The sequence below is a fragment of the Plecotus auritus genome (assembly GCF_963455305.1).
Source record: "Plecotus auritus genome assembly, chromosome: 5".
In the NCBI taxonomy this organism is placed as follows: domain Eukaryota; kingdom Metazoa; phylum Chordata; class Mammalia; order Chiroptera; family Vespertilionidae; genus Plecotus; species Plecotus auritus.
The window spans coordinates 159,410,570-159,433,189 of NC_137776.1; the positions used below are offsets into that span (position 1 = coordinate 159,410,570).

The following is a 22,620-nucleotide window of genomic DNA, read 5'->3' on the forward strand; positions in this document are numbered from 1 at the left end:
CTTACACAGGACTGTGTCCCTTTGTTCATCCAATGTATTGGCATCTCCCACCATCAGGGACTATTTTAGGCAGGGAACAAAACAAATATAAACCCTTGCCCTCCTGTGAGGTTATTCTTGGGGGTGGGGGTACAGGCAAGGTATAGAGAGGAAAACATTGGAATATGAGATATATTTACAATTTTTGCTGCGTTTAGTTATGTGTATCAATTATACCACTCAAACTGGATCACACCGGAGTACTCAAGCGGGTTCCGGGGGTCACACATGCAGGGTGGGGCCCAGCAGCCAAGAGCTCAGTCCAGCTGTGTGATCTTGGGACATTGGCGCCACCTCTCCGAGCCCAAATCACAGTGATTCCAGCCTCCTCGGGCCATTGAGAGGATTCCATTGACCCGCGAATGGAGAGTGCTTTGTCCGTGGAGCAGCTCGGACAGGGCCAGACGTGAGGGTGGGAGGGAGCCGCGTCCGCTTTCCCAGACGAGCTGGGACTCCGGGCTTTTCCCGAAGGTTACTTAATGCCACTGGGGGTGGCACTGGCGGCCGGGAAGCGCTAGTCTGTTGAGGGGGAAAGGGGCGTGGGGAGGTCCTGGGGTGGGAGTGCGCCACCGCTGCCCGAGGTGGGGCGCGGCGCGGCGCGCGAGGGAGCGCTGGGCGCGGCGGAGTCGGGTTTCAGAGCGCGGGTGACTCAGGGCGCGGGCCGGAGCCGAGAGCCTGCCCGCCGTGGCCGCTGCCAGCGCCGCCTTTGTTCCCTGCAGGAAGGGCGAGCGGCGGCCCGCGCGCAGCGCCCCGTCGCCTCCGCGGAGCTCGGTCGCTTAGCGCCTTCGGGGCTAGGCAGACCCGCGAGATGGAGCCAAGGTAAGACTCGCTTCCCCATGGCCCGCGCCCCTGCAGCCCGTCTAGCCTTCTCTCACTCGGCCACTTCTTGCAGGAGGAACGAGCAGAGTCGGTTCCTGCTGTGGCTGCTTTGGGTCTCCGCGCTTCTCTCCGCTGCTATCCGGACCCGCGCGGAGACAGGTAAGCTACCCGGCCGGAGGGTGGCACCCGCTGCCTCGGCGCCCCGGGGAAGCTGGTTTTGGCGGCGGGCGCGGCTGCAGTGCGCGCCTCATTCCTGGACATAAAAGGGAGTCCTCGCCGCTCCGTGCGCACTGGCGGTCCTGCCGCGGCTTCCCAGGGCGGTGCGGGGGTTCCTGGGGTGGATGGGAGTCCTGGGCAGCTGGGGCGGATGGAGCGCTCTCTGGGCATCCAAGATGTCAAAGTTAGGCGTGGCCCCTCCAGTCTTGGCAATAGAGAGACTTTGGAAGCACAGGAGGGCACCAGAGGCTCCGCGGGGACAGTTACTGCACCCAGTGCCCGCGCCCAGGTCGTGCGTGCTGCCTAGCTCATTGCCAGGGCAGGTCCGGTGCCCTCCCTGTACACAAGTGCGGAAGCATGACCGCCAGCACAGACACCTGGCGCCATTGCCTCGAAAGAAATAACGGGACTGAATTGCTCTGATGCCTAACTTAGCGCTGAGTTACCTAGGGAGCCACATCCATGGGGCAGTGGTTCCATGGGTGATGGGAAGAGCTATGGGCTGGGAGCCAGGGGATCTGGTCCCTTCTGTTTCCCAAGGCTCACTTTCCCCACCTGGACCCGGAGGCGGTGGGGTGAATGGTGTGGGATTAGTTAAAACGTATTTCAGTTAGGTTGTGTCAGGCAGCGTGGGGTTGAATTGTGCCTAGTTAGGTGACCTTGGACAATTAATTTCACCTCTCTGGGCTTCAGTTTCCTCATTCAAAAAAAAAGGGGGGGGGGATAATTAAATCACCTGACCTCCTAGGGCTGCTGTGAAGATTAAGAGAGATATTAGAAATAATATGCTTTCCACACGCTGGCGCATACCAGGCAGAAAATAAGTGATAGATATTGTGGCTTGATGCTTGCAATAGCTGTGTTAGAAAGCAATGCAGGCATTCTTCCAGAAGAGGACACTGAGGATGAGAGAGGCTTGGGAAGTGGCCAGGCCAATGGCAGAGCGGAGCCCAGATTTGCAGGCTCCAGTCGTGCCTTGCTCCGCCCTGTCTCCATGCAGTTTTGTGGGAGAGCTGTGCTCTCCAACAGTAATCCCTGACCCCTTTTGGATTTAGGAGATTAGAACACAGTCTCCATAGAGGTGTCTCCATGAAGGGAAGTGGGGATCGAGTGGGTGGCCTTGGTTAACTCTTTGTGTGCTGGAGGAAGCCTGGGACAGCCCGGACCATTGTTTCCTTGAAAGGGAGACCCAAACGCGATGACAGCTTTTCCTGCCAGAGCGTCCAGCCTGGCATTTCTTGCAGATCAAAGGGCAGCTGGAACACAGTTTTGGCTTCTCAGCACCGTGGCCCATGTGGGAACATTGCAATTTTGCATGTGATATAGGTTACTGCCAGCTCAGCAGCAGAGGGCAGCTTAGGGTTCTGCGATCCTTGCTGAACTTTGCTGCATCCCTCGCCCCCAAAAGGAAGAAGGTTCTGGGGAGAGACACTTGGGTGCTTCTTTCCTCCTCCTGCGCTTGTAGGCTGGGTCCCTGGAAGACAGGTCAGGGCTGTGGTTTCTAACACAGGAAGTCCTGTTCTCATCCATAATGTAAAAAGGGAGTGACAGGAAGCCCTCAGGAGCTGAAAAAGGCCTGGGTAGGGCCATTTGCAATGATGGGTATTCGGTGTCCCTTTGCGACTCAGAATTGTCTAGATGCATGAAATATCCTCTTGCAAACCAAATTTTGCATGCCGTTCAATTAGTCTAACACCTATAAACAACTTCATATGCTCAGGCAGAGCTGTGAACACATTCGTACTTCATTCATCCAGTCCTCACAATGGCTCCACTGGGTGGGGACAGAGACTGTTATTGTCTCTGTTCTTCAGATGAGGAAAGTGAGTCCCAAAGGCCCAAGGCTCTCAGCCCCTCAGGGTTTCCTGGCCCACCCTGTTTAAAGAGACCCTTGTCAAAGGGACCCTGGCCCTCAGATCCATCCTTGTGTCCCTAAGGGGTCATGGCTGAGTAATAAAGTTGCAGTGTCATTGGAATACCCGCTATTTTAGATGATGAGGTTGTTGTGGGAACAGGGAAGGTAGTGACACAAGTAATTTGTTCCAGATAAAATGCTGATAGTGCAAGTTATTTACTTTTCTTTAAAGTGTTTGATTGTGAACCTATCGATGTTTCTCTTTCATATTGATGTTTCTCTCTCTCCCTCTCCTCTCCTCTCCTCTCCCTTCTCTCCTCTCTCCCCTTCTCTCCTCTCCTCTCCTCTCCTCTCCTCTCCCTTCCCTCCTCTCCTCTTCTCTCCCCTCCTCTCCCCTTCTTTCCCCTTCTCTCCCCTCCTCTCCTCTCCACTCCTCTCCTCTCCCCTTCTCTCCTCTCCTCTTCTCTCCTCTCCTCTCCTCTCCCCTTCTCTCCTCTCCTCCTCTCTCCCCTTCTTTCCCCTTCTCTCCCCTCCTCTCCTCTCCCCTTCTCTCCCCTTCTATCCTCTCCTCTCCCCTTCTCTCCTCTCCCCTTCTCTCTCCTCTCCCCTTCTCTCCTCTCCCCTTCTCTCCTCTCCCCTTCTCTCCTCTCCCCTTCTCTCCTCTCCTCTCCTCTCCTCTCCTCTCCTCTCCTCTCCTCTCCCCTCCCCTTCTTTCTTCTCCTCTCCTCTCCTCTCCTCTCCTCTCCTCTCCTCTCCTCTCCTCTCCTCTCCTCTCTCTAAAGCCATAAACATATTCTCGGATGAGAATAAATTAAGAGTACAGTTCAGTGATTGCTCACAGTACAAATATCACATAACCCAGGGGAAGAAATAGCATAGCTCCCGGAAGCTCCTTTGTGTCCTTTGGCTATGTGATTCCCTCCCTCCCCTCAGAGACAACTATCACTCTGACTATCAATGTGATCAATTCCTTACTTTTAAAAAATAACTTTAGTACCTAAACGTGTATCCCCAAATTCTAAAGTTCCATTTTACTTGATTTTGAACTTTATACATGTAGGATGTCTTCTTCGGTGTCTGCCTTTTTAAACTGAATGTTGTTTTGTTTTTTTTTAATTTAATAAATCTTTATTGTTCAGATTATTACAATTGTTCCTCCTTTTTCCCCCTTAGCTCCCCTCCACCCGGTTCCCACCCCACCCTCTGCCCTTAACCCCCCGCCGCTGTCCTCATCCATAGGTGTACGATTTTTGTCCAGTCTCTTCCCGCACCCCCCCACGCCCCTTTCCCCCTGAGAATTGTCAGTCCACTCCCTTTCTATGCCACTGATTCTATTATATTCACCAGTTTATTCTGTTCATCAGATTTTTAATTCACTTGATTTTTAGATTCACTTGTTGATAGATAGGTATTCGTTGTTCATAATTTTTATCTTTACCTTTTTCTTCTTCTTCCTCTTCTTAAAGAATACCTTTCAGCATTTCATATAATACTGGTTTGGTGGTGATGAACTCCTTTAGCTTTTTCTTATCTGTGAAGCTCTTTATCTGACCTTCAATTCTGAATGATAGCTTTGCTGGGTAGAGTAATCTTGGTTGTAGGTTCTTGCTATTCATCACTTTGAATATTTCTTGCCACTCCCATCTGGCCTGCATAGTTTCTGTTGAGAAATCAGCTGACAGTCGTATGGGTGCTCCCTTGTAGGTAACTAACTGTTTTTCTCTTGCTGCTTTTAATATTCTCTCTTTGTCTTTTGCTCTTGGCATTTTAATTATGATGTGTCTTGGTGTGGTCCTCTTTGGATTCCTTTTGTTTGGGGTTCTCTGCGCTTCCTGGACTTGTAAGTCTATTTCTTTCACCAGGTAGGGGAAGTTTTTGGTCATTATTTCTTCAAATAGGTTTTCAGTATCTTGCTCTCTCTCTTCTTCTGGCACCCCCATAATTCGGATGTTGGTACACTTGAAGTTGTCCCAGAGGCTCCTTACACTATCTTCCTACTTTTGGATTCTTTTTTCTTTTTGCTTTTCCGGTTGAGTGTTTTTTGCTTCTTTGTATTTCAAATCTTTGACTTGATTCTTGCGATCTTCTAGTCTGCTGTTAGATCTCTATAATATTTTTTATTTCAGTCAGTGTATGCTTAATTTCTAGTTGGTCCTTTTTCATATCCTCGAGGGTCTTGCTAAATTTATCAGCTTTTTCTAGAAAATTCTTGAAAAACCTTATAACTGTGGTTTTGAACTCTATATCCAGTCATTTGCTTTCCTCCATTTCTTTCATTTGTGATCTGTTTCTTTGTCTCTGCATTTTGCTTGCTTCCCTGAGTTGATAGAGTGGCTTTGTGTGCTAGGTGTCCTATAGGGCCCAGTGGCTCAGCCTCCCTAGTTACCTGAGGTGGATACTTTTGGTGCACCCCTTTGTGGGCTGTGTGCTCAGCCTTGTTATAGTTAATTCTTGGTTGTTGTTGGTATCACTGGGAGGAATTGACCTCCAGGCCAATTGGCTGTGAGGATCAGCTGTGTCTATGCTGGGAGAACTTCTGTGCTGGAGACACCCTTATGAGATAAGATTTGCAAAAGCCTCTGTGCTCAGCTTGGATGGGGCGGAGTCTCAGGGCGGAGCAGACAGCATTGGTTTCCCATCAGCCCTGCCCTAATAGGCCCCTGTGTCTCAGTGTCCCGTGGTAATCGCTGCAAGCACCTCTGAGAGAAAGCTGCCCTCGAGTTCCACCCACTGCCAAACAGTCCAGTTTCTCCCCAAATGAGTCTGGGTCCCCAGAGTCTCACCCAGAACTGGAGTTCAGAGCAGTTAGGAGCTTTTGTCTCCCTCCCACTTGAGAAAGCCAGCCGCATACTCAGTTGCCCGCCCTCTCCACGTGCGCACGCCTCGGTACCTCTGCCTTCTGCAGTTCCTCTGAGTCTCAGTGTGCTTTTCTCTTTCCTGACAGTCCAGTTTCACCCCGTATGAGTCTGGGTCCCCAGAGTCTCGCCCGGAACTGGAGTTCAGTGCAGTCAGGAGCTTTTGTCTCCCTCCCGCTTGAGAAAGCCAGCCGCGCACTCAGTTGCCAGTCCTCTCCACATGCACGTCTCAGAACCTCTGCCTCCTGCAGCTCCTCTGAGTCTCAGTGTGCTTTTCTCTTTCCTTCTAGTTGTAGAATTTCCACTCAGCCAGCCTTCCTGTCATTCTGGATGATGTCCATTTTGTCTTTTAGTTGTGGTTTTGAAATTGTTGTGCGAGGCAGCAGTTTAGGTGTTTACCTATGCCGCCATCTTGGTTTCTCCCGAATGTTAAGTTTTTGAGATTCATTTACGCTGTTGCATGTAGCTGTAGCTAATCCATCTTCATTGCTGTATAATATTCCACTGTATTAATATCATGTATATTGTCTATCCATTTGTCTTCAATAATACTTTTCCCATTTGGGGATGATATAGTAGTGTGTCTGTGAACATTCTTGTACATGTCTCTTGGTGCACATGTGCACACATTTCTGTTGATTCTGTGTCTAAGAGTGGAATGCTGAGTAACAGGGTATGCAAATCCTCCAACCAAATGGACAATGCATGAACAGACAGCATGTCTGTCACCTGGTTGTTCACAGGTACACAGCCACCAACCTGGTATGAGAGTCCCCATTTTTCAGCATCCTCACCAGCACTTGGTCTTGTCTCTGGGCTTAAGTCAAGCCTTTCTAATGGGCACCTATTAGAATCTTACTGTAGCCTTCATTTATATTTTCCTGATTACTAAGTTGATTACCTTTTCATGTATTTATTAGACATTTAGATATCCTGATTTACTTTTTTGAGGTAAAATTCACATAACATAAAACTAGCCATCTTCACCTGTGCAATTCAGTGGCATTTAATACATTTACAGTGTTTTGCAGCCCTTGTTTTTATCTACTTCTAAAAATTTTCATCACTCTAAAAGAAAACCTTAATTCCATTAAGCAGCCATTCCCTATTACCCCCATTCACACCTCACCAACCCCTGCAAACCACTAAACGGCTTTCTGTCTCTATGGGTTTGCCTATTCTGGACATTTTGCATACAGGGAATTATATAATACATGACCTTTTGTGCCTGGACTTCTCTTACTCAGCATAATGCTTTTGAGGTTCATCATATTGTAGCATGAGTCAGTACTTCATTCTTTTTTATGGTTGAATAATATTCCATTGTATGGATATACCACAATTGTTTTGTTCATCTTCCACTCATAGGGATATCTGGGGTATTTTCACCTTTTGGCTACTGTGAATAGTGTTATTATGAATATCTGTATGCAAGGATTTGTTTCAATACTTGTTTTCAATTATTTTGTGTGTATAGCTAGAAGGGGAATTGCTGAGTCAGAAAGTAATTCCATGCTTAAGTTTTTGAGGAACTCCCAAACTATTTTCCACAGTGGCTGCACCATTTTACAGTCTCACCAGTAGTGTACAGGGGTTCTGATTTTTCCATATTCTTGCCTGAGTCATAATATGTGAATCCCCACACGGAGATGCAGTGAGCACGGCCAGATGCTGTGGGCCAGGCGCAGCATGAGCCTCTGGGCTGCCCAGCGGTGCCACACGGAAGCTGGGTGGGCAGCGCACTCTCTCCTGGTCTGCCTTGCAGACTGGCTCCTGTGTGAACCCATGGGAAGCCAGGCAGCGGCCCCGGGGCCTCCCCAGCCCCCGCCCCCACCTCTACTGCAGGTCGCCATCTGCGGGACTATCAGGCCCCCCGCTCACACCTATCTTGTTCTAGTGCCACCCACTCACCTGCTCCACCATCCTGCTGTGGTCCCACTCTCATCTGGGCCCATTGGGGCTGGTAGCACCTCCACAGCCCCCTGTTGCCAGCGCCACATCGCCGCCATGCTCTGCGCCACCCCCTGGTGGTCAGTACACATCATAGCATGCGGTCGAACTCCAGGTTGAACTGCCGGTAGAACAATTTGTATATTAGGTTTTTATTATTTTGTTACTAGTAAACCATACTGCTAGGAACATCTCCAGATAAATGACCTTTGTTTTCTTTTTGGGTTATTTTCTTTGACTAGATTCTCCCAAACTGGTTGGATAGTTCTTATGTAGTTAGATGGATTTTTCTTAGAAACACATTTAATCATGCCACTCCCTAGTTTAATTGCTCTTGCTGAGTTCTCATTATACCTAGGATGGAGTCATGCTCCGTACCCCAGCAGGCCCTTTGTGGCCTGGCCACTCACACGGAGCCCTTGGGCTCACACCAAACCACTGTAGATTTCTGAATGAGGTATGTGATGTCCCACCTCTGTGTCTTTGCACAGGCTGGTCCTTTTTTGAGAATTCCTTTCACCTTGTCCACCTGGCAAACCCAATTCATCCTTTAGGTTTCCTTTCTGGGAAGCCCTCCTGCTCTGCCAGGCATGTTGGGTCTCTCCTCAGGACTAATACTGTATTCACCCATCTCTCAGTCACAGGGCTTTTCAGACTAGATTGTGGCCTTCGTTACTTGTCTGTCTCCCCTACCACATGGGAAGTTCTGTGAGGCAGGGACTGGGCCTTGTCCAACTCTGAATCCCAGGACCCAGCACAGGGCCTGGCTGAGTGGGTGCTCAGCAAACTCTCTCAGCGAATCAAAGAAGGAATGAATAGGTAGGTCTAGCCTGTGGTCTAGAGAGAGTTCTCCAATTTACCATGTCCTCTGTGGTATGTAAGTCATCCAGACTCTTTCACAGCTCTGCCAGCTCTGGGGCGACCATGACTGTGTAGTCAGGGTACATTATTGAGCTTTTAGTTTTTCTTTCTTTTAATAACCTTCGCAACTAGTGTGAGTTTACGCTGCTGTTACTTTACCCTTTACTTTTTTTTTTCATCCCATCTAATTGTATAAACACTTTTTCTAGTTTATCCCCCCTTATTCCTGATAGCCTCTGTTTTGTAAAAAAAATTGTATATTTATATTTTCTCTGCCAGCTAAGTGGATGATCTTGCTTTCACACTTCCTTTTAATGTCTACAGCTTGATCCATTTAAAATGGACTATAGATTGGGGTGTAACTTCCAAAGTAGTACACTGGATTCCCCCAAATACTAATTAAAATATGAGCTGGTTCTCCATCATTTTGTTGTTTCTGGTTATCATGTAAATTTTTTTCTTTTAATGATAGAAACTTTTTTCCTGGAAATTCTATATTACTGGTTGCTTTCTCATGCATATATGTTGTTTTTTAAATCCACATGGTCTTGATAATTGTTGCTTTGCAATGTTTTAAAATCTGGTAAGGGAACTCACCCCTACCTCCTTTATTAAGCCATACATAATTCAGTATAGATTGATTTATCACATAATCTCCTGCTAATATACTGGGAGTGTCGTAGTGGTAGTGACAGCTGAAGGTTATTAAAAGGGAGGTGATCTTACAATAAGATTCAGTTGAAGACATTCAGGTGCAGTGAAGAGAACAAATGAGCAGTTAAAGCTTCTAAGTCAGAGCAGCAGGCTGTGGGGTCTGAGCTATTTCTATAGACACAGGGCAGCTGAGATGAGTCAGAAATGTTGGGAGGAGCCAGGTTTGCTGACTGATCACCTTCCTCTGCTCCACTCCAACTTCAGAGAGAAAAATGTTGGGTTAGAACAGAACCTGGGAGAAGGTCCAGACCTCTTCCTGGGAAGGATCTAGTGAGGAGACATGAGATCAAGATCACCTAGTGAGTACAACCCAACCTTTATCCCCAACAGAACTCAACTCAATTCTTCTCCCGAAGTGTACATCTGTTGAAATCTTCAAATCTGTTTGCCATGTGTGTTTGGGGTCCTATTGTAGATTTTAGTCCTCTTCCTAGAGTTCCTGGCTGCCTACACTCTCTGAAGTCCCCTGGGGTGAGTGGTGGGGTGGCTTAAGAGCTGCCCACTCTGGAGGGACTAGCCACCAGTAGTAGAGAGCTGGCTTGCATGCTAAGGAGCTTATCCTGAGTGTCCTAATGCAGGTGCAGGCAAGCCTCTGCACTGTACCAAAGTACGCCTATTTCCACTGGCGGATGGGGGCAGGAAGGGAGGTAAGCAAGCTTTGAAAGAGGAGATTTATTTTTTTTCAACAATATTTAAAAATTTTGGTAATAATAGTCATTGTAAAAACATAGGAGAAAAAAAGGAGTTTATAAAGATCATGTTATCTCACGACTCAGAGATAAACCCTGCTAATATTTGGTGGGCTATCCTTCAAGTTTCTTTTCCATACCTAAATATGCATGTGTATTATAATAATAATTCATTCTGTACATTGTTGCTGCCTCCTCCACCCCCCTTTAACAATCATCTAGGCCAGTGGTTCTTAACCTTTCTAATGCCGTGACCCTTCAATACAGTTCCTCATGTTGTGGTGACCCCCAACCATAAAATTATTTACTGTAATTTTGCTACTGTTAATGAATCGTAATGTAAATATCTGTTTTCCTTTTTTATTTATTTATTTTTTAATATATTTTATTGATATTTCACAGAGAGGAAGGGAGAGGAATAGAGAGCTAGGAACATCGATGAGAGAGAAACATCGATCAGCTGCCTCCTGCACACCTCCCACCGAGGATGTGCCCGCAACCAAGGTACATGCCCTTGACAGGAATCGAACCCGGGACCTTTCAGTCCACAGGCCGACGCTCTATCCACTGAGCCAAACCAGTTTCGGCAAATATTTGTGTTTTCCAATGGTCTTAGGCAACCCTGCTAGCGGTTCTCAACTTGTGGGTCGCGAATTATCCTTAGTTGAGAGGAGCCAGGGCTTCCTTCCTCCCTTCTCTCCTCCCTTCCCCCATTTTATTCATCCATTTTGCCTATGCCTTGTGGTGAGGGCTATAAGAAGAGACAGTTTTGTGTGGCTGGCATGGCTCAGTGGTTAAGCATTGACCTATAAACCAGGAGGGCACGGTTCGATTCCTGATCAGAGCATATGCCTGGGTTGCAGGGTCGATCCCCATTGTGGGTTGTGCAGAAGGCAGGCAATTACTCTCTCTTTCTTTCTCTCTTCTTATCCCTTCCTCTCTGAAATCAATAAAAATATATTAAAACAGAGAGAGAGAAGAAGAAGAGGAGGTTTTTCAGGAAATTAGAATGCAAGAGCTTAGGTCACAAGGACCTTGGTGGTTCTCAACCCTGACTGCACCTTAGAGTCACCTTGGGATTCAAAAGGGACCTGATGCTCAGTCCTTCCCCAATTCCAGGATTCTTAATTGATCCATCTGCGGTGACAGCAAGCCTTTACAGCTCCTGGTGTGCCTTTTAAAGGGCAGCCAGGGGTGAGGAACCAATGCAGGCCAATAGCTTCCTTTCAAAGGTAGCAACCCTGATCCCAAAGAGGGAAGTCCCTGCTCATGGTTGTAACTCAGGTGATTGGCAGGGCTGGCAGTGGGCCCCAGAGGGAGCTTCAGGAGGTATAGCTCAAGCACATGAGCTCTGGGATCCCAGGTCTCCTGGGTTCAAATCTCAGCTCTGCTACTTCCCATTGAGTGACCTGGGGCCAGTTACCTCACTTTTCCTTATCTTCCCATCTATAATGGGACAGTCATTCCTACTAGGAGGAATAACGGGATAAGTATCAGGCCTGTACTTGGTGACCGGTTCAATACGTCCTTCCTTCCCTGCTCCCGCATCACTGTGGATTCCTTGAGGGCAGGAACCCTGTTTTATTTACCCATGCTTCCTCAACATCTGACATGGCCTGGAAAGGACACAATGAGCATTTGAATACATTAATGAATGAATCATTCAGAGCCTGAGACTGTGGAGATCTTAGTGAAAACCCAGCATTATGAACTCTTGACCACAGCAAAGTCTGTGTGCCTCCACCCTGCTGGAAGACCACCCGCAGCCATCACTGCCATGGATGGTGGAGAGGTCAGAGGGGGGTGAGAGCAGGGCTGGATATAACATACATGTCAGGGATAGCAGGTCATGAAAGAAAAAGGGAGGTGTGCTTTTCTGGTGTTGGAAAATTATAACCATTCCATCCTGTAGAACAGAGTTCAAAAGCTGATGACAAACGGAACCTAAATTCATGCAGTTTCAACAGTGTCACACACAGAACTCCATCTGAAGGTGGATCAGCCAGCTGCTTCTCTCTTTCCAGCCACACAGTCCCAGTGACAGCGAGTTCTGTCTTTATTTTCAGTACACAGGCTTGTCCTCCAGCCTCCATTCTTACCACCCTATAACCCACCCCCCATATGGCAGCCATGGCAATCTCCTAGCTTTTTGCTACTCAGATGTGGTCCATTAACCGGCAGTATCAGCACTACCTGGGAACTTAGTAGAAATGCAGAATCTCCACTCCCACCCACAGACCCAATAAATCAGAATCGGCATTTTAACAAGATCCCTGGTGATTCACGTACACATTGAAGTTTGAGCAGCTCTGTAAAACCAACTCTGAGGATGTCACCCCTTCTTAGAACTCTTTGTCATCTTCCCATGCTTACCACCTATAGTAAACAGAGTAGCAGACCTTCAAAGGTGTCTACATCCTAATCCCCAGAACCTTGACTATATTAGATTACGTGGCAAGAGGGAATTGGGATTGCAGATGGACTTAATATTGATAATCAGCTCAACATAAAAAAAGGATAAGGATCTCAGATTACCCAGATATGCCCAGTGAGATCATAAGAGTCTTTAAAAGTGGAAGAGGGAGACAGAAAAGGAAGTTAGGGTAATGCAGTGTGAGAAGGACTTGAGCAGCCTTCTTTGCTGGTGCTGAAGATAGAGAAAGGGGCCACAAGCCAAGGAATGTGGGCAGCCTCTAGAAGCTGGAAAAGGCAAGAAAATGGATTTTTCCCTTAAAGCTTCCAAGAAAGGAGCACAGGAAGACCTGTGTTGCACTTCTAACCTGCAGAATCATACGGTAATAAATTTGTGTTGATGGAAGTGACTAAATTTGTGGCCATTTGTGATAGCAACCATAGAAAATGATTGTAACACACCTTAGCATGATGTTTGAGACTCTCTGAAGACCACCAATGTGCTGCTCTGGCCTCATCTCACAGAATATCCTTCCTCACAGCCTGATCTCAAACCACCCAGCTCTGAGCGGCTGGAATATGGGGTGGGCCACCCCAAGAGTCCAGAATGGGTTTATTTTTCCATGTATCCCCAGCACCTAGCACTGTGCCTGGCCCTGGCAGGGAATGAATAACCCGGTGGAGGTGTAGCTTTAACATTCCCCTGTTCTTCTTTTATCTTGGGCAAATCTCTGTCTCTCTTTGGGCCTCAGCTTCTCCATCTGGGAAATGAAGAGACTGGACCAAGTAAACTGTAAAAGCACTGTCAGCATGAACATTCTGAGTTCAGTTTGGCCAAACTTGGTGACAGTTGGGAGAAGTGATTCAGTTTAGCAATGCTCAGCCCTGTTCAGATCTTGCACTGACATCCCATTCCACAAGTCACGACTCAAAACTGTATCCTACACCTGTGTGTATTTGGTACAAAACAGACTACAGATGCTGTGTGTGTGTGTGTGTGTGTGTGTGTGTGTGTGTGTAGTTAAAATGCCAAATTGCTCATTCTCCCACAGAAAGAAAAAGGAAGGAAAATACACCATTTCTCATTGCAGAGTTTTTCCATGTGACACATTTTCTAATTTTACTTCAGGCGTAACTGTCTAGAGTAGATGGCTCCATTTCAGGGTCTACCCTCCCCCTTTTAGACTATGAGCTTCCCGTTTAATAGAATGGTTTTGTGTGTTTACTATTTGCAAGTGTGGCTGATACCAGATTACAGCTGCGGTGTTTATGTTCTGTGCAGGGGGATTCTCTACAATGCACAGCACGCATCTAGGTTAGTATACCACAGATAGGATTTCTTGGTTCTGGGCTCGGCTATGAGCACTTGACCAAGTCACTTCCACTCTTGAACCCAGATACTTAATCTGCAAAGAAAGGAAATGCTGGCTCACCGTGGGACTGTGGCTGGACTGGGAGACGTGGTTGGTGGGCCCTATTTCTAGGAGTCCACAATTCTGAGATGCCATTGGAATTGTCTCTGCCACCAGCTTTTGTCGTCTCTGCACTGTTGCTCTACTGCAGTGGAATGGCTGAGAAATGCTTAGCACCTGGAAAGAGTACTGTAGCTTTGTTTCAAAGAAACAGATTCTGCTCCAGCTGTGTCTATGGCATCCGTCTATCACTTCCAACCCATTGCCCCACCTGTGTCATGCTCACTAATGGATTGTCATAGCAACTCCCTTGCCAATAGGACTTCCCCTCTCTCTGTCTCTAGCACATCTTCTCATTGAAGAGTGCTCGTCAAACGCAGGTCCCATCATGCCATGTCCCCTCATAAAGCCCTCCTGTGCTTTCTGTTCCAGGGCAACAAATCCCACTCTCTGGGCTGGAGCTCAAGGCCTCTCCTCCCCTCACATCTCTGCCCATGCTCTGGCTTTAGCCATGCCGATTCCTTGCTGGTCTCTGAATTTAACGCATATATCCCCTTCCCAGCCTTTGCTAGTGCCTCCCACAGTCTGGAATACTCCTCCTGTTGTCTTGATATCCTCTTTCGTCTTTTCTCCTTTAGAGACTTGCTTCTTAAAGTGTGGTCCCTGCCCCAGCAGCATTGGCATCCCTCAGGAGTCTGTTAGAAATGCAGGTCCCAGACCTGCTGCATCAGAACCTGCGCGTCACCCAGGTCCCTGCTGAAGTGCACACAGAATAGGGAAATGGCATGGCGGTGAAGTGGCTGGGTTTGGGTCAGAGCTGGTTTGGTTCTAGGCTTTGCATTCATTAGCTGGTGACCTTGAATGATTTACTAATCCTTATCTAGCCTCAGTTTCCTTATCTATAGAGAGCCCTGAGCCAACGCAGTCCCTGATCCTACCTCGGCCACCCAGAGCCTCCCAGGCCATCACAGCTGCCTGGCTGAGGTCGTGAAGGTCACATGGGGAAAGGATTCTAAGAATTGCCCTCTGCAGTTAGACTCCAGTTAGCCTTGGCTTTGAAAAGCTTCTTCCTGTCTGTGCAGCGAAGGGGTTGGAGTACCTCTAAGGCTTGTCTGGATCTGATATTATCTCTTTAGATATTTGTCTCTATGGATCTCTGTATTCCAGGGAGCAGTGTATCCATAAACACAGTGCAAAATTCTCCCACCAAGGAACAGAAACGAGGTCTTGTGGGGAACAACTCAGCTGGGAAGTTTTTGTATGTCTTGTCATAGGGGAGCGATTGCTTAGAAGTGCTGGGATATGGATGGTGTAATACCCCTTGCAAAGCCACGCTCTTTATTTCCTGTATCCATTTTACTCAGTGGTTGGTAATTTGGGGTGGAGCCATGGGGAGTCCAGTAACAAGTGGGGAATAATTTAGAACATTTTTATATTTAAAAAAATAGCACACATATATTATAGTGTGAAGTGTACAACTTAAGTGCTTTCAAAGATAAAGCAAGAGCCGTAGCTGGTTTGGCTCAGTGCATAGAGCGTCAGCCTGCGGTCTGAAGGGTCCCAGGTTTGATTCCGGTCAAGGGCATGTACCTTGGTTGCAGGCACATCCCCAGTAGGGGGTGTGCAGGAGGCAGCTGATCTATGTTTCTCTCTCATCGATGTTTCTAACTCTCTATCCCTCTCCCTTCCTCTCTGTAAGAAATCAATAAAATATATATATATATATATATATATATATATATATATATATATATATTAAAAAGATAAAGCAGGAGGTTTTAATTACATTTCCAAGCTCTGGGGGGCTCTGTGGCTAGACTCAGGCCCTCAGGTATAGGGTCCTCTCTCTCAGATAGTAGGATGCTTCAGTGGAGATTATGTTATGTTTACAGTTGAGGTCCCCAATCTGTAGGGGAGGCTCAAAATTATAGCAACGGGTGCAGAATCCATTCTTGTATAAGCATTTTCTCTGCCTACAAATACCTAATGCACTTGTGTGTGAAAGGGGCTACTAATGTTTTTTGTTGTTATTTGGTTGGTTGGTTTTTTGCCATCGACAAGATGGAGATTGCTCTCCAAAACTCTTGTATTAGAAGTGTCCACTCTATGAGAGGAAAAGCTCTATCATTGCTGGGTCCCCAGCACCTAGAACAGTGCCTTCCATACAGCAGGTGCTTAATAAATGCTAGTTGACTGAATAGATGAGTGTGTGTGCTAATGCAAAAGCTTTCCTCTGGCAATCTGCATTTACCTTTTCAGGAATAAGTATGTGGGGCTGCATTAGCATAAGGAGGTTGGGTGGAATGTGAAAAATGCTGCTCATGCATATGCATGTGGGAGACTGGCTGGTCCCACTCAAGTTCAAGGTTTCTAAGAATCGCCCTTTAGAGGCAGCCTCCTACCCAGTGTGGTCTGTGCCACATAGTGGCTCCTTGTGAGAGAAGGTACAGTTTACCATACATGCGCCTTGAATCGCTGGGGCTTAGGGCCCCCTTGTGACAAGGCTTAAAGATCCCCTGAACACCTCAGTTCCATCAAAGCCCCTGGCTGGGAACCCCGAGGAACCAGAAAATGCTGGACTCTCAGGACCATCTATTCTAGCTCTCCTAGATTACAGATGGGAAGATGGAGGCTAGAGGGACATGATGAGAGTCACCCTAAAATGTAGAAGAACTGGGTCTTGCCATGTCCAGGTGGGTGGCATCGCACCACCCTGACATTCCCAAGTGCTGCTTGACATAGATATGTTGCAGTCTTTTCCTATCTCAGGGATGTGGGAGGAATGACAGGGGAAGAAATTTACCTATGGTGAGGGTTTCTTATGTGTGTGTTAGAGCTGAGCTTTGGAAACATCAGATGGACTTCAAATTCCAATTCTTTCATTTATTGGCTGTGTGACTTCAGAAAATTGCCCCCAAAGAGCAACTTGGTGTCCTCATCTGGACGGGGATAGTAGAGGTCCTCCCTCCTGAGCTGTGTGAGGCGTTTGGCAGGTAATGCTGGAGGAGCAGAGCAGAGCAGAGACAGCAGGCATTTGGGGGCTGAGAGCCCTCCCCTAGACCATGGGCCCATCCTGCTACACAGCAGCATCCCTGGAAGCTTTTAAAACATGCAGAGGCCTGGGCCTCATGCGCAGAGATTCTGATTGGGCTGGGAGCGAGGCATCAGTCTTCTAAACCCCCCCACCTCCCGCAACTCTCCAGCACAGCCAGGGACAAGGAGCTCAGTATTAGACCATACATGCCATGAAGGCAGGGGACACATCTGTCCTATTCTCCCATGAACCTCTAATACTAACAGTGCCAGGCACATGCTGGTTGGTGCTTGATAATATTTGTGAATGAATTATGAACAGATGAACACCTCAGTTCATCTGCTTGGCACCTGACATTACCCTGCACCACCACCCTGAAAGCTGGGTATTGTCATCTCTGTGTCCAGGTAAGGAAAGTGAGGCTCAGAGAAGCTAAAGAACTGGTCCAAGGTCACCGGCTAGTAAGTGGTATAGCAGGGACTTGCATGCAGGTCTCTGTGATGCTGAATCCCACATCCTTCTCCTGCACCTGCTGAGTGAGGCTCATCCGCCTCAGGTGCCCTGGAAGTCACCCTCCGTTTCAGGTCTCCAGTTAGGGGCGTTTCCTGGGTATTCATTCTAGAAGGTTCATGATGCCGGAGCACATGCTCCTCCTCCAGCAAACATTTGGAGACTGTCAAGTGCTTTCATCTAGATTAAACAAGAGTTAGCCTGTTTCAAAATGTGACTTCAGGGTCACCATCTGTCCTGGCTGCTCCTTAAACTCAAATCCCATTTCAGAGCCAAACAGGGCTCCAACATCCTGCAGAGAGCAGGTCTCTGCACAATTGAGTAGGAAAATTGGTAGAAAGAAGCAGTGTGTTTGGTAACAGCTGTAGGACAAATTTTTTATGCCATCTGTTCCCCTGCTCAACACCATCCAAGTCATTATACAGGGTGGGGCAGAAGTAGGTCGTGTGTACGCAACAATACAAGAATAAGCTGTGTTTCACGTACTCACAACTGTAAACCTACTTTTGCCCCACCCTATACGTGTGGACCACAGGCCCCCAGACTCAAATGCACTCATTCCCATATTGGGCCCCTGCTGTGTACCAGGCACTTGCCCACTCCTCGACTTCTGTAGAGTAGTGGGTGAGAGTGGTCTGGATAGTAGATAGCTATGGGGACATGACATAACGTAGGCACTTGAGCGAGTCACATCGTCAGACTGGGCCTCAGTTTTCTCATTTTGGGGCATTGGACTGGGTACTTCCTGAGGTCCTTCCCAGCTCTGAGGTCCTTCTCACCTCGAGTCTCCAGGCCTCCGTCAGCCTTGGTCAGTGTAGGCAAGATTTCACGGTGCCTGCTGAAGCCATGAGCTCATCCTGTCCCCGGGGCTGTTTCTCTGTCTGGACTGAAGTCGCAGGAGCTCATCTGTTGGGACGCCCTGGGCTGTTCCCAGGGCAGCTTGATTCTGCCCAGGGCATAACATTCCAAATGCTGAGAGGCTGCAGGAAAGTATGTCTCCTGCTGTTGCCAAACTGCCGCCTTTGCTCCACATTCCAGGTCGCCAATCCCACCCTCTCCTTGGCAAGGGGAAGGAAGGGGCCCGACTGCCAGGGGCAACAGCTTGAGGTGAGGTGGTGATGCCTCCTAAAATGGTCAGCTGCAGCCTTCCTCAGAAACCTGCCCAGGCGCCTGTTGTCTGTTGGATACATTTTAGTCTCCTTGGCTTGACAGTCGAGGCTCTCCACAACCTGACTCCAGTCTCTAAGTGAAAAAGTGATTAAGAGTAGAAAGAGCTGAGAGGGACCTCAGATGACCCATATGTGAGTCCCAACCATCTCAGTTACCAGCTCTGTGGCCTTGATTTCTTCCAGTGTCAGTCCACTCATTTGCAACATTGGAAAGCAATAGTCTCACCTTATCAAATTGAGATTAAATGAGCGAATGTATATGGGTTTAACACTTCTAAATCTGTATTTACGTAGATTCATACTTCTTTCTGTTCCAGTTCTGGAGGTTATCTAGGTCCCATTGCTCCATCCCCCGGGATCACGCATCTCCCCCTAGCTTTCCTACCTCCTCTCCTCCAGCCCCTTGGGTTGCTTGTGCTCTGCCAGCTCCACCATGTGCAGAGCCTTCCAGGCCCATCATAAATGCCCTGTCCTTCAGTTCAGGCCTCCTGTATCAGGCTGTATGTGTTGGTGTCCTGTCCTGCATACTAGGCTGAGAGCTACTCGAGAACCAGAGTCTGAGCCCTCTTAATCTTCCAGAGTCCAGCTGAGGGTCACGTCCAGACAAGATCAGCCATTGGATGCTGGTTGTGATCAAGTCCGGACCCTCAGCTGGGACCAGGATAGAGTGAAAGATGGAGAGGTCCACTCTGCCTTCCCTTCAGGGATTCTCTCTCCCCTTGTGGCTGCATTCTGGGGCTGGGATAATGTAAATTATGGGTGAATTGAGGCATGTGGTTAGCAGCTCTTTAAGAGATTTTATTGACCATGTGGTTGTCAACCATGCCAAAGAATGCAAGAAACACCCAAGGACATGCCTCACTTAGACTTAAAAAATTGCCAGAATTACTCTTCCAAGGTCCTCCCACCATGATGGCCCTCCCACCCCATGGAGGGGGAATGCATGAGGAGCAGGAATTGTATTGTTCTGTTCCTGGAACCTCCAGGACTGAACTGTCCCATCCCATCCGATCTTGCCCAGTGGCCCCAGCTCAACTCTAACACCCAGACAGGCTATGAGCAGACCTCCCTGAGGCCTCCAGCCAAATCTCAAGAACCTTCACAGTAGATAATGGAGAAGGGGAAGCATATGTTGTTCACATTCCCCACCCAGATCCTTGTTTCAGGGAGGGGGAAGGTGGACACAGCTGGAATTTAGTCTGAAGTCTAAGAGGCCAGTGTATTTACGAGCACAGTCGGTGGGTGAGAGCCAAGGGTAGGCCTTTTGCAGAAGGCTGGTCATTCAAAGCCCTTCTGCCTAAGGGTCAGCCAGAAGGATGGAGAAAGATCTCAGCCTCAGAAAAGTTAGCATCAAGCCTCTGTGAGGTTATACAGACAGGTTTCCCTCACCGTCTGAAAAGTAGGGCATTCCTATGAAACCTTTCATAAGCCAAAATGGTGTACAGTGTAGAAGTAATTACCTTAGGACATATCTTGCTAACTAACGGGTGGGTGCACGAAATAAATCAAGATAATGTACAGATGTTCACAGACACAGTTCAAAGCTACGGAAGCTTGATCCTGAGATGCTGAGTGTAGTTGCCCAGGGAAGGAGCTTGGCAGTGCTGCTTGGATGAGCACTGCTTCCATAGTGCTTGCTGCAAAGCAAGTACTGGGTGCTGTTTTCGCATTTTTTCATAAAAGCAAAATCCTCTTTGGATTTCTTTCAGTTAGTGTAAACAGGTACTAATGTAGGTCTTACATGACAGCGACATGGTGTAAAACAGACTTTCGAAAAGCAGGGGGTGCCTCTACTCCATTATACAGTCAAACCACAGTTCTCAAATGTCTCCCATCTCAAATAATTTGGTTCTCAACCAAGTTGCTCACGGAAAAATATGTTTCAGTTGTCGAGCAAATCTTTGGTTCTCGACCCGACAACCCTTTCATGCTGATACCTGGATGATGAGTCGTGAGTCTCTCAGGTAACAAACAAAGGAAAGAATGCGCAAGTATGAGTCAGTTTACTGCTAAACCTTGCGTTGATAACATCTCTGGATATTGTGCTGTAAGTATTTATGGACAAATATCACACTGACAAAGAAGTAGCCAGCCATGTGATAAACTTGTTCACTGACAATATAGTGTTTCATTTCAGGCAAGTGTTAAAATGCAGACAAAACCAAACATCATTGGATAGGTTTTTAGTGAAACAGAGGCCCTGGGAACCTGAAGCAAGTTCTAGGGGGACAAAGAAACTAGAGTGAGAAAGAGCCCCAGAAAACAGCTACCCAATATTTTTATGGAAGGGGATTCCCCTTCCCAACAATAACATTCCTCCATCCTTCCATCCCACCATCCCTCCACCCCTCTATCCCTCCATCCCTCCATCCCTCCATCCCTCCTCTCCATATTCAGTCATTAATAGCTCTCAACATTGAAGGTAAGTTGTAGAGTGTGCAAAAATTTTTATTTTTTTACTATACATTTCATGTCCTTTTTGTTTTTGAAGTGTTTAAAGATTAAACAATACATTAGACATGTACTGTATACAAGAAAGTTTAAAACAGGGAATCATTTAGGGGTCTGGAATGGATTAATTCAATTTACATTACTTCTAACGGGAAAAAATGATTTGGTTTCCAAACAGATAGCTCCTTGAACAGCTTTCCAGAACAAAATAAGTTCAAGAACCGAGGTTCCACTGTACCTTAATCAGGGGGATCAGATAAGAACAAGGCTATTAAATGCATATTGAGCTAAAGGGTGCTGGTGGAATTACTATGACAATAGCCAGCATTCGTTAGAATTCTTTGTGATTGATGATAATAAATACTATATAATAATATAAGCATATGATCACTCTTGTCCCAGAATCTATTAAGCTCATTCATTCACATGTGCATTATTCATTCACTCATCCATCCATCCATCAGTGCTCAGTTTTTGCTCACCCCAGCAAGGCCCTGTGCTGGAGGAGAGGGGGTAGAAGTTGGGAGATATAGAGATGAAATAGAAGGTGATGCATCCTTACCTGGAGGGCTCACAATCTTGTGGGAGACACAAACGAGTAAACAGATAACAGAGTAAGGAGGAACGAAACTTCCTGGGAATCTCAGCCAGGGACGGTTTCTTGGGCAACATGGTGACTCATGTGTAGGCATCTAGAAGGAGTCCTTCTGAGGCCCAGCTTCTCATGTGGCTGGAGTGGATTTCCCTGGAAGTCTTCAGGCACCTTAAGCCTAGTGGGGGCAGGAGAGCTGGGGAGACAAGGGAAGTCGCTGTCGCTGCCTTCCTGGAAGGCATGGGCTCCTCCCATTAGGACAGGCTTTCCCTGGGGACCAGCTCCCTTGAGAACATAAGCTTCAGAACCCTCGCCCAGCATGCCCAGACTGTGGCCTGGAGCTCCCAAGCCTCTCTGCATCCTCCAGTGTGGGGCTGCGTGGCTGCCTCACCCCAGCCCTAGGACCCTCCTGTTGTTAGTGGCACCTACTAACCAGGGGACTCGGCCTCCCATCAGTAGGGCTGGGATGGCCCTCATTTGCTGTGCTATGATTAGGAAGAAGCCCTATCTTGGCTGGGGCCCTGCCTAGGTTTGACTCTGCCCAGTCCTGTGCCAGAGTCTCGGCCCTGCTGCTCTCTACCTGTTCGTGTCTCCTGCTCCATGATTCCCCATAGCTAGGCTCCGTTCCTGCTGGCCACCTACCCTCAGCAGCGCGGAGCAGGGCAGATGACGATGACTCTGCATCATCACCCGGAGGGCTTTAGCCAGGTGCTGGCCCTCACTGCATAGTTTCTGACTTAGTAGGTCTGGAGTAGAGCCCATGAGTTTGTATCTCTGATCACTTCCCAGGTGATACCGATGCTGTTGGTCCAGGAACCATATTTGAGAACCACTGGTGTCCTGGTTAAGCAGGTTCAAGGGGAGATGGGCTATGGAGCTTGAACTCAGGCTGTCCGGTCCAAATCTTATCTCTGCCACTTACTAGCTGTGTGGCCTGATATCTTTGCAGCTTAGTCTCCTTGTTTATTTTTTGTTAATCCTCACCCGCGGATATTTTCCCATTGATTTTTAGAGAGGGTGAAAGGGAGAGGGAAAGACAGAG

General features: G+C 47.7%; 1 protein-coding gene across 1 annotated transcript in view; it reads left to right on the top strand.

Annotated features, from left to right (window-relative positions):
• Positions 1 to 847: 847 nt before the first annotated feature.
• The window catches only part of COL15A1 (collagen type XV alpha 1 chain), a gene marked incomplete at its 5' end in the record, with an annotated part of 100,049 nt that continues 78,276 nt past the window's right edge, over positions 848 to 22,620 (top strand). Inside the window, 2 exons of the mRNA XM_080668315.1 lie at positions 848 to 858; positions 932 to 1,017. Of these exons, the coding sequence (XP_080524441.1) occupies positions 848 to 858; positions 932 to 1,017 (97 nt within the window). The remainder of the gene's footprint in view (positions 859 to 931; positions 1,018 to 22,620) is intronic.